The 12,666-nt window shown below is 38.5% G+C and overlaps 1 protein-coding gene across 2 annotated transcripts; it reads left to right on the forward strand.

Moving 5' to 3' along the window:
* Positions 1-651: 651 nt before the first annotated feature.
* Positions 652-6,898, forward strand: si:dkeyp-97a10.2 (uncharacterized). Of its 2 annotated transcripts, none has more exons than XM_062422708.1 (6): positions 652-906; positions 1,398-1,457; positions 2,149-2,514; positions 4,608-4,847; positions 6,031-6,130; positions 6,442-6,898. In XM_062422708.1, the coding sequence occupies exons 1-6, from the start codon at positions 900-902 to the stop codon at positions 6,500-6,502; spliced, it is 834 nt and encodes a 277-aa protein (XP_062278692.1). In that variant the 5' UTR covers positions 652-899; the 3' UTR covers positions 6,503-6,898. The 2 variants fall into 2 exon arrangements, with proteins under 2 accessions (XP_062278692.1, XP_062278693.1); XM_062422709.1 differs by having other exon boundaries at positions 1,401-1,457.
* The last annotated feature ends 5,768 nt before the right edge of the window (positions 6,899-12,666 follow it).

The following is a 12,666-nucleotide window of genomic DNA, read 5'->3' on the forward strand; positions in this document are numbered from 1 at the left end:
AACTTAATTTGTGTCATTGTCTACGTAGCAGACTGTGAGGGTTTTCTGTTCAATTTCACAGAACTTTCCCTTGGGAATGGGAATTAAAGGCTGGTTTTCCCCTTTACGTGCTTGAAGGTTTTGCATGCAGGAGACAATTATTGGGGGGGGGGTAAGAATAGAGTAATTCATGTATTACCCCTTTTTTACAGTCCAGAGCCAAGACAATATATTGTGTCTGCAGGGCAAATAGTGTTTGTGCTGGATAAGAAGCCTGCAGTACAAAGCCTATTTCATAAGACAGAATTTCAACATTGTCACTGACTTCCCCTTAAAAGAATACCATTGCATTTTATCTCTGCTTACCAACAGTGCAACAACAGTGGTGTGAAAATCCAAATCTAACATGCCGTATTGTTGTGGGAGCATGTATGCTTGGACACAGGTCAGGGAAAGGCAGTGTGTATGTGTGTTGGGTGGGTGGTGGGGGATGAAGAACACTGATTTAACAATGGAAAGTTCATTTATTTAAAGCACAAAGCAGAAAAAAAACCTTTACTGTAGAGGAAAGGGGGAAGCCGGGGGGGAGGGGAGGAAATTGAACGGCTTGAAAACAAGGTGACGCCTACATGACTCACTGACTGGACCTGATGAGAAGAGAAAAGGGCCAGACAGAGGCGAAAGTCCTCACACATTGAGCTTTCCTCCTGTTACATTAGTCTAGTGCTGAAGTAACAGCTGTAGATCTGGTACTGCCATTATTAACTAGATCGTTTCTTGTAATGCAATGGCAAGCACTTATATTGTTTTATTTTGGGCCATAAATCAGCTAGCAGAGTGAAGCGTGCTGCACCTTAACCTCTGGGACAGTGAAAGGAGTGGCAGAGCTCTTTCTCGACTTTATTTTTTGTGTCAACTTTATGAAAGGTAGGTGAATTTCGCTCTGGGGCTTATTTTGATGTGGACAACTTCAAGGTAAACTGCGAAGGGGAATTCCAGGTTATATTTAATGCATGCAGGTTGGGTTGTGTTCCTGCATTGCTATCAGCATTTCCTATGTGTTTTGTTGTAGCAGCTGTGCTTGAGGGGGTTCATTTTAGTTTTGGCAGCAGACCCTGTCCCCATTTTGTTCCAAGTATGGATTCTAGTGGAGTCTGCACTGCCAATACTGTTGTTCTTTGGATACTTTACAAATAAATTAAGAAAAAAAAGAATACCCTAAACATTTGGATTACATTTTTTTAGGAGGGACATGCTGGTTTAATTGGTTTTGCTCTCATTTTAATTTCACATTTTCTCTTGAGGTGCTGTTATTATTCCTGCTGTAGTGGCACCCCCCCTGCATGAGTACAGAGGAAATAGTGTGTTGTTGCTAAGGTCATGGACAAATTCCTCTCTCTGTTCTCTGTCTATATCAGCAGGTGTTATGGATCTACAGTATTTCCTGTGCTGGAGAGTTGCCCCACTTCTGCTCTTGAGTAAGGATTTTTTTTTGTTGCAACCACAGTCTTAATGATTTCTGGTTAAAAATCTGCTTGAAAATACAGGAAGTAAACACAAATTCAATACAGAAAAACACCCCCATTTCCTTTTTTTATGTTTTCTTGTTTGCAGGATAAGACCGTTGCATATTTGTATTCTCTGAGGAAACAAAAATACCAATGTAAAAGAATTGTATTTCCCTCGAAGTTCTTTTTGTATTAATTACCACACTTGTATCATTTACATCGCCTCGGTCCTTTGCCTATCAAGCCACAGCACAGTGTAGACACATGATTAATACTCCTTGTGGTAAATGCACAGAGGCCTACCAGGTCCACTGCAGTTTTGACACAGATTTTAGGATATTGATGTGGTTTGATGGATATCACATTAGGCATGGCTGTCATGCACTATAAATCATCTGTTGACATTGTTTGATGGGAAGTGGTCATACATATTCATAAACTATATGCTGAGGATGTAGATGAAGTATTACGCCATTGTTTGTTTTATTAGCTTCCCATTCTGCCCAAACAATGAAAACCCTCCAAAAGCCAAAAGGTCAAAACTGATGAATATGAAACACTCCAAGTCATCCTGTCCAGCTGAATAGAAATATGTACTGTAAGAGGAATGAAAGCAACACTGATGAGCATCCAGTAAAAATGTCTCTGTCTCTGTTCTCAGTGCCATGTGGGCTCCAGTGTATGTCAGTGCGCATCCTCAATGAGGAGCCTATCTATGCAATCCCCGGATCAAGTCTGGTTCTCCAGGCCCAGATCGAGCACGGACCCCAGGAAGAGGTCTCCATGGTAACCTGGGAACGGGTGCCTGAAACTGGAAGGAATCCTCAGAGAGAGACACTGGCCACGTGCCCTGGCAAAAGCCTCAAGTGTGCTGGTACAAGGCCAGGCGTCAGTGTGAACGTGGAGCAGCAGGAGACGACACTTCAGATCAGTGAATACAGCAGAGCAGACAGCAGTGTCTTCACTGTGACTGTGTCGGACGGCACGGGAGCCAAAACCCATGCAGAGTGCATTGTCAGGGAATACGGTGGGTCTATGATATGTAGCATGTGAAGGAATGCTGAGTTCATTAGTCCACATTATAGCAGCAATGAAACAATTTATCAATTGACAAAATTAGTCAGCAGTTTTATTAATCAATCAGAGTAGATTAACTGAACACTAAATCCACCTTTTTGAATTAGTACATTATATTCACAGTTACACTATCAATTGATTCTGAATCATTATTGTATGTATATTTAGTTTATACAAAAGAAGTAGCTTTCCAGTAGATGTTTGTCCTCTAGATCAATGGTTCTCAAAGTGGTCTGGGGATCCCCAGGGGTCCTTGAGGGGATTGAAAGGGGAATAATTTATTTCACTGTAATTCCATCCATAAGTAATGCAATGCAGTAATGCAGGTTTCTGGCACAACTTATTTCTAAGGTGCATGGAGAAGGGAAAAAGTCTAAAAAAAAAAAAAGTCAAAGCTCCAGCAATACCAGTCGAATAGAACAACTTTATTAATAGACCAATCAGGCCATCAGGGTGGATGACCCTGATGAAGGCTGCAAGTTGTTCTGTACTACAAGTATGACTGGAGCATTGACTTTTTTCATACACGTTCTGTAATAAAACATCTGAAAAGCAAAAGAACTTATCAAATGGGGGTCCATTATCTAATTTGAGTCAATTTAGGGGTCTCTGAAATGAAAAAGTTTGCTCTAGATACCCCAAATACCTGAACAATCTATGACATTCACTCCTCGCCCCCAAAGTGTGAGGCAATATCATTGAATCATTTGAATTTAAAACAAAATGCTAAATTGCTCTTTAAGCAGTTTATCAAATTCAAATGCCAACATTTGAAAATACCATATTATCCAGTGTGACAATTTACAGTCTCAGAACTTTAAGGACTTCCCCACTATGTTAAAAGTTCAGATTTAAAAATGTTGTTTGTTTGTTTGTTTGTTTGTTTGTTTGTTTGTTTGTTTGTTTGTTTGTTTGTTTGTTTGTTTGTTTGTTTGTTTGTTTGTTTTGCTTGGAAACCGCAATCCCTTTGAATCCTAGTTTCTTTAAACAGTTTTTCATACAAAAATTAAATATGGTAAAATAACAATTTGGGCTATGTGACACTGGAATTACCATTTGTCCTCATTTCTTGGCATTTTATAGTGTAAACAATCATTAATTGCAAAAATAAGGCAAAGGTTTTGAAATGTCAACAGACTTAGTGTCCCTTAAGACCTCAGGCATACTGTTGCAGAGTTTTGGGGGAGTAATTAACGAAGGCCACTTCTCCATACCTTTTCATTCTGACCTCAAGAACAGTCTAGAGGTTTGAGCCACACGGACTGTACATGATTCTGTCCTCCACAATCTGTATAGGCAAGGAAATAGTCATGCATTAGAAAGGTCAGTGGATGTTGGGGCTGTTAGAGGCAGCCAAGAGTAACAGAGTGTAAATACTGTTTTCCTGCAACATTTTGAAAATCTCACAGGCAGTTTATATAGACATGTGGTCTTCTATAAATCTCAGAGTAATCATACAAAAGCAGAAATATTTCAAATACTCATCAACTGACTTTGTCCTGGCCTTTCTAGGATTACCTCAATTACCAACAGTATAATGTGCTTTAATTTCACACCACCAGGCATTGTTTTTTTCTGATGGTGGATGTCTCATTTAATAATGAAACACATGAAATTAGATTTGCCTACAGGCTTTGTTTCTGTGCTTCAAGATGACTCCAGTCTAGTCTTAGTTTTGCTTTAACTCTCATCTGTCTGCTCCAACACTATCAATTCATCAGCTCCACTCTTCTCTACATCTGCTCTCTCAGCTTCCAGGGTTTTCCATCATCCAATATTCCGACATTATGCCTCTCCGCTTTCATTATTGTCTCTGAAACTGAGCCAGTTTCTCTTGACAGCGTTAAACGTCCCTCATGATTCTTTGTCTTAGACCCTCTTGGACAGCCGTGTGCCATTATTCTTATTTTATAGCAGATAAATGCCCACGGCTGAGCACTTCACATCTCACCATCATCTCCTGGTTCTGCTCAGCTCTGAGTTTTTACCTCCGTCCTTATCTCCATTTTTCACTCATATCCTCACCTCTGTTTGTCTTTCCAGAGGAAGTACATCACGTCTCAGTCAGCATCAACGTGTCTCACTCTGTGCTGGTTTGCGGCGAGGCCTGGGGGACTGACCCCCACTTCAGCTGGCTCCACGAGAGAGTCGCCATCACCAAGGCTGTGGGAAAGGTCTCCACTGATGGAACGACATTGTTTGTAACCATGGCTACCATGTGTGGCCACTTCACCTGCATGGTTAGCAACAAGAGGAGCCACAGTTCGGCCACCTATACTGCAGGTTCGAATTGACTCTTAATTGTTTCTCTGTTGCATGAAGCTGTTAACACTCTTCTCTTCAGTACACCTTCCTTAATGGTTTTAAGTTATGTTCTATTTCCAGATTCTTAAATGTGACTATTTAATGGTTTCTTTAGTCTTCTATGATACTAAACTGAATATCTTTGGGTTGTGGACTGTTGGTTGACACAAAAAGAAGACATCTGAGGATGTCATTTTGGCCTTTGGGAAACAGTGAGCAACATTTTTCATCATTTTTTGACATTTTATAGACCAACCTACTAATAAATATGTTAACTCAGAAAATAATTTACGGATTAACCAATAATGAAAATAATTGTTTGCAGCCCTAATTGGTGGAGACCAAAAATAAAAGAAAAAGGTGGCCAGAAACACATATTATGTCGGTGTTGTACAATCTTGAGGTACTTTTTTTACAAAAGTATTTCTATTTTATGTTACTTCTAAGCCAAAATTGTACATACATATATTATAATCAACTCCATCATGCACACTTACAACAGTCAAAATGCTGATTACACCTTAATGCATCCCTCATATTCATCCAAATCGACAGTACGTAATATAACACTCTGAAATTGGACATTCTGCATAATAATTACTTCAAACTTTGATTTTTTAAGAACATTTTATAGTATTTATGTACATTTACTTGCATTTATCCAAGTAAAATGTGTTCATGCAGCACTTTTATTTTTAATGAAGTATTTTTCGATTGTAGTGCTGCTGCTTCTGAGCTCATTGACATCTTATTTAAAGTCAGTTCACAGCTCAGACTATGTTATAGCATGCCTTGCGTCGATCCGAGCCGTGTCCTGATTGCACTTTGTTCTGTGTATTGTATCACTGGTGGTGTTTCAGTGATAAGGGATTTTCCACAGTGCAATCAATAAATCACTACCGCCACTACTGCTACTGCTGCTCCCACTGCAGCTAAACAGGCGAGACAAATGCAATTCTCTGTATCTGCCATGAGACGTGATGATCCAAAGACAGACGGCGTATTTTAGGAAACATCCTGTTAGCTGCTGCTGCTCTACTCTTTGGTAACTGTACAGACTTGTTGCAGTGAACCGTTCCTCTACTACCAAGTCAGCAATGTCAGATGACCTTTGTTTTGTTTTGTTTTTCCCCTCTTCGGGCATCTTTTTCCTGCTTGACAGCACCTTGTGAGACAGAGGGCAGAGGGGCAACGGCAGCTATAGTATGTCTGGTCCTCCTGGTCCTGCTGTTAGGAGGAGCGCTGGCATTTCTACTGTGGAGGTACAGTAAAGCACACAGACACTGGCAGGCAACGACACAAATCTCCTTTTAGGCTATTCTCTGATGATAAAGCCATACGCTGAGAGAAAATAAGACATTGTTAGCAGCTGCTTTAAAGAGGCCAGAAAAAAATCTGTGGATACAAAATGACAACATAATGCTACCCAGCATCCTCCCACATGAAAAGTGACACACATGAGGCATGACAGGCCGGGCTGCGTCTGCTGACAAAACAATTGTCATGTTTACTCGAGCCAGTGTATGGTTTATCACTGCTGTTTGAGCTAAATTGGACACTTGTTTCTTTTCAGGAGACACAGGCACAATAACAGAGGAGAGAGGCTGCACGAACATTTGGATGACACCATCTGAAAAAAAAAGGCCTGAATACTAAAACACTTCTGTTACTCGAAAGGTCTCAGAGAGGAGAACAGGAAATGTAGTGGACTATGAGGGAGGAACTTCCTGTCCTGTGAGCAGTATGACCTTACACTGCATTGGAACAATGTGAAGAGTGAGCTGCTTGCTGGCTTGTGGAAGCATATCTTAAAACTGATATTCAGCTTGAAGTGCCAGCGATGTCTTTACACTGCCTCCTGCTGGATTGTGTATTTAATAAAATAACCATTTTGTAAGCTTTTATCTTTCTCTCTCTGTCTGCATTGTATTGAAGTGAATTGCCTCAATGATAAAATCCCTGCACATAATGTGACAAAAACACACCGAACTAAATCTATTTGCCTTAAGTCCATGATATGAATTCACCATTAAAACACATTTATTGAAAATTCCTCAGTTAGTGAGAAAAAAATATTTTATTGAAATTTGGCTTAACTTTATGTAGAAAGGCTAAGTTACAAATATTGGTTCACTTGTCAAGAGACAAAACATGCAGAACTTTCCCCTAAATTTTGTGTCTCTTTTAGAATATAAGTGAATCTAAGTCTGTACCTTTTGTTCAAAAATGCACATGGAAACATGCAAAACACCTGCAATAACTGATATATAATCAGGAAATTCAGTTATTTATCAATCATTTTTCTTTCTAGCATTATAATAATCTTGATAAATTCAACTCTAGTTTAATTCCAGAATAATCTGTGTATGAGTTGTATGTAGTAGATCTCAAACTTAAATCCTCTGCATAAGTTTGTGCTTTTGCTGATTTGGTGTTTAATACAGTTTCAGTTTGCTGTTTCCTACCGATGATCCAACTTGTGTGTCTTCAAAGGATCCCCCCTTCTTTTTTTAAATAAAAATCACCCACATCACCCACACTGGCAACATTAACTTTCACAGTACACCCATTACATCACATAAGATATGAACCCTCTAACCTCCAACAGTGTTATTGCTGTGCTCAGTGGAGCTATGTTGGACCACATGGAGGAAACTACACCAGAAAACCAGAGGTCAAATGGAGGACAAGTTAGATCTGATGTGAGAGGAAAAAGCAATCGAACATCTGCCACGAAAGTTTAGGTGTGCCTTCGGGAGTTTAGCCAAAGATCATTTCTGCTTTCTGTGCTGTTTTGAAATATATCAAAAAGGGAAGACGCCCTATTATTTATCCTTACTATTGCCAAAAATTTCAAACTGATACAAGAATAGATACTTGTGGCTATATCCCAAGGTTGGGAAGACAATGATGAAATATTATGGCTGTCCTCTAAATGAGCCTGTCCTATATGAAACAAAGTCTCATGCAAGTCTACTAAAGTTGCAAATGTAGGCAATATGTGAAACGTACATCAAAGACCGGACTGTATGCATTCTCCTTCTAGTATAAGCATTAAAAAAGAGCAGAGAATGGCTCCCTCACCCAGATTTGTGCCAAAACTCCTCCATCACAAGCTTATTAGCACTGCTCACATTGTCATGTTAGTCTACCCTGTGGTCTCATGTGGCTCCAGACTACAGAGGAGATCCAGGTGCATGAGAAGCACATCCATCATATGAGGCTGAACCTGCAAGCCAGAGAGCGTCCTCTGAAGTCAGACCAAGCTGGATGTACAAAAGGTGAATGAATTGCAATTGCATTTATTTTGAAGGAAAATCATACTGCTTGAGCAAAGCAGAACTCTATCAACAGCCAAATATATGTGTGTACAGTTATATTAGCTTTAAAAACAGGTAGGTGTTGTGATAATGAAGAGCTTTGATTGTTCATTTATGTGAGATTGAAGATTAAGTTAATTTCATATTTTATTGTGATGGTGTAAAAAATTAAATAAATAAAAGGTGCTGTGTAATTTCTGACCTCTAGTAGCAGTATTTTTTTTTAAGAGAGGGTCCTCGTTTTGTTTTTCTCGTACACTATTCCAATGACTGTGCCAAGAAATGCAGCTATATGCTAACAAAGGCAGGGGAGAAAAAGAAGACTGCAAGCATATATACATATAAACAACACAGGATTAAAAACATTAAGGAAGGAAATGCATTCAGCAGTTCTGTTAGACCTAAAGGATACACACAATGCATTTAGTTGAATAACACTAAATGTTAATGTTAACCTTTTGTCTGCTTACATGAAATCTATACAGGGCATCTTTAAGGACTACTCTTATCATTACTATGGTACTTCCTCTTTTATAGCAGTTGTAGCAGCCAACGTGTGTGCGTTTGACCCTGTGCTTTTATAAAGTACTGAAACCCTTCCCAAGCAGTGACTTTTGGAGGGTAAAACAATCTCAATGGAACTTTAAAGTCTGGTTCCCTCTAGAGGAAATACAGGTAGAGGAAATGAGTTCCTCAAAAGGTTCTTAGTCCCATTGGGAAAGTTCCTGCAATAGAAACGCGGCTTTAGTGAAATGTCCTTTATTTCTGATAAGGTGTTCTGCATACCTGATTATGAAAAGCTTGAGTTAGGTTTAAGGATGGGAGCCTTTCTGTGGCAGATTTTATTTGTAAAGTTTGGGACAAAAATTTAATATATGTGAGAAGTTTTCATCTGCACCTCTGCAACAGTGTTTCTGTTGTCTTATGAGTCGGCATGAGTACTGCACGTTCATGATACAGTTTAGTTATCTCATTTATTGTATGCGCATGAGTCAAAAGATTTCAAATGAAAAATGAAAAACTTGAGAAAAAAAATTAAATATTAAGGTAGAAATGTGTTGGCTTTTACTAAAACGTTGTCAGGAGCTTCACAAAAGTACCATACTTTTCTTTTTGTCCAACTGAAGCCGGCGGTCTAGAAAGAAAAAGGTCAAATATATTAAACATGGTTTTACTCTTTAACCCAACAGTTACTCCACAAAGCCGTTATTGTTAAAAACTAAATAAATACATAATAATCATAATAATGTGATATTAGTAAACTGTCATGGTTTAGACTGGAGTGGGTACTTTTTCATTAATTTTGCAGCAATATATCCATCAAAAATTGCTGTAAATAATGAAACTCATTATAGATGCATTGCCAGACTCTGAGTACTGACAAGTGTACAATAACTGAATAATGACTGGAAAAGGCTGTTAGAGCAGTCCGTCATAATTCACACACTCCATAAAATAGAAATGATTGTCTGCTGATCCATGACAGCTCAATATTATCTTATCACCATCTCTTCAGTAACGTGACGTGTACACACACACACACACACACACACACACACACACACACACACACACACACACACACACACACACACACACACACACACACACACACACACACACACACACACACACAATAGTGGACTCTTAAATTCAGATTGTTTGTGGGGTGTATTGTACTCCGTGCAGCTGTAAAGAACAGAGCACTGAATCCATGACACATCCATGAGAAATATCAGTGGCCACTTTTCACTGCTGTTGACCCCAATTATTCAACGTATGTCTCTGTGAATGCATTCCAGCAGTGTTGTTCTTATCACAGCTGGATTTCCTTGCCAAAGGTATTCCCACTCATGGCACCAGAAGGGCCAACTAAAGGGAAATGGCTGTTCTAGTAGCCAAGGTGGAAAGACGTGACCAGCTTTTTATAGAGAAGGTAATTTCATAATCGAACTATGTTGTTATTATTAATGTCTTGAGCTCTGAAACAGTAGTCCAACATTTAATCAACCAATTAGATTAACTTTTCTTAGTATAAAGGCTGCAATCAGCTAACCTGCCTCTGTGCATAACCCCATGTAAAACCATAACTTGTCATTTTTGTATTTTGTCTTTGTACAGAATAAATAAACAAGATGTAATGTAATAAAAAGCAAGTTTTAGAGGCGCTATTAGGTGGATTTTGTTACCTCCTGTTAACTGCCTTCTTGCTGAAGCCTTATATTTACCAGACACACACAGATAAGCATATTTTTTTCAAAAATGTCAAACTAATCCTTTAAAGTGACTGTCATCTTGGCTCAATGATAAATAAAGAAAAGTTCAGGAAAAGCAATCAAAGTTCGTAAAAAATAGATTGCAGAAACTTTCAGAGGGCCAAACACATATTCAGCAAACAGTCAATCACAAAGTATGCTTACATATGCAAAGACTATGGAGATATTAAGATCAATATTTTGTTACTGATGGTGCCCAGCAGATGCCAAAGCACAGCACAATGATTGCCCGCTGCAGCTGTTGGTGGATCCTCTTTTGCAGGTTGACATCTGTGATAATTCCCTATGCTACCAGATCATTTGTCATCTGTGGGACACAGGAGAGAGAGGCATGAAGCCTGTGTGTCATGTTTGTGTATCACACCACTATCCTGACAGAAGCAAAGGTGAAGGTCAGAGATAAAAATGAAAACAGCACTGACAAAATAGATTCATAATAACATCCTGTGATGTAAAAAAAAATATTTAGGTAATTTTGGAATTGTGCCATCAAGCTTCATCTTCTCCTCATGTCTCCCAACACGTATCCACACATACGTCTTGTCCAGTTCAGTCATAACTCTGACATCCTCTGGCTTCACCTCCCAAAACACAGACCCACCCTTTACATCCTATTGAACATACTGTTTGTGAGCCCCTGACAGAGGTCACAGTGCTCCATACATTTCTTATCAAGCCAGACTTTCTGTTGGTGAACTGCTCCCACTGCTGGTGAGAGGTGGAACTGCAGGGATGAGGATGGTCGTAAAGCCAACAGGGGAAAAAACTCATATTAAGTTAATTAAAATACTCAGATGAGTTCAAAGTGAACAGCCAGATAACACTGTTTTAATTGATTGAAATGTTTAATTTGAACATGTAAATAAAAATACAAAAAAAAACCAATAAAAAGTAAATGAAAAGCAGTATACACAGTGAAATCAATAAATGAAATCAATAATCCATTAACATGTCCAAAAAGGAGTAGGAAGAAGCAAAAATGTATTTAATCCTACCTCTTCTCCACTCCTTCTATTCATTAATTATTGATGTTTCTCTATATATATTAACTGAATTTTTTTCCCAATAAACTTTGTCTCAGACACACATACACACACATCTTTTTTTTATTAATTCCTAATAATTTACTATAGACCCGTATATACATGACTTCTTATCTTTTTAATCTATATATATTATATGTAATTATAAACAAACTATCTTTATCTTATATCCATAAATTGAATCATGACTTAACCAGTTATCTTTATCTAATATAGGTTAGTTTTCCTCACGTCACCTCTGAGGCAGTAAATGTGGTGACTGCTCTTGTCTTGTTGTGATCTTAACTACATGCAATTTGTTCTCAGGTCCCGTTGCATGTCGTAAAAAAAGAAAAAGACATCTTGATGTGATTGAGACTTCCTGTAATCTTTCTCTCAGAGCCCCTCTAATGAAAAACCTCTTCACTGAATTTTCAACCCCCAAGTCTGTTTTGCTTGTGAAGCTACAATTTGTTACTCAACAACTTGGATGATATGATCAGTGTGTTCTAAAGTCGACAGTGATTGCATTTCATCAGTGTAGATTTCTCATTTTAAACAGAAAACACTGCATAAGGTATTTTGTGTGCAATGTCTATTTTTCCAGTACGCTGCCCTTTTTTTGGCACAAGATACATTTATAAATTTAAATGTATCAGTTTTTTTTTCATAAAGCACATCCTTTATTTATTTACACTAAAAAAAGAAGACAACCAGAGACCTTCAGCCCAACTTTTAAAACAACAAACTCACAGTAACAACAACACAAGAAACACAGTGTTGAATAAAGAGCTCCCCACTCTTCTCCAAGTCTTCCTCTTATAGCTGCAAGGTCAAGGTGTTACAGATGCAGCTAATCAAGGAAACCTGCTGTGGTGACATTGTGACAAAAACAACAAAGACGGGGAGCAAATGAAAAATAGAAAAACAAGAAACGAAAGTGAACACCAACAAAATGTTCAGTCAAAGCAGCATTTTATAACCAGACAGAACAAACAGTAGATGGAAATGATTTACAAGGCTTCACCTAATCAGCTGTATGAGAGACACCTGTGCAGCTCAGGCAGCGGCTGTCAGACCAGTTTGTATGTTCAGCTGGGTCGTAAACTCATTTATTAACATAGTGATTCAGACCTGTATTAAAGCTGACACATATTTTCAGTTGGTATTTATTCTAATT

The sequence above is a fragment of the Scomber scombrus genome, chromosome 7 (genome assembly GCF_963691925.1).
Source record: "Scomber scombrus chromosome 7, fScoSco1.1, whole genome shotgun sequence".
Lineage (NCBI taxonomy): Eukaryota > Metazoa > Chordata > Actinopteri > Scombriformes > Scombridae > Scomber > Scomber scombrus.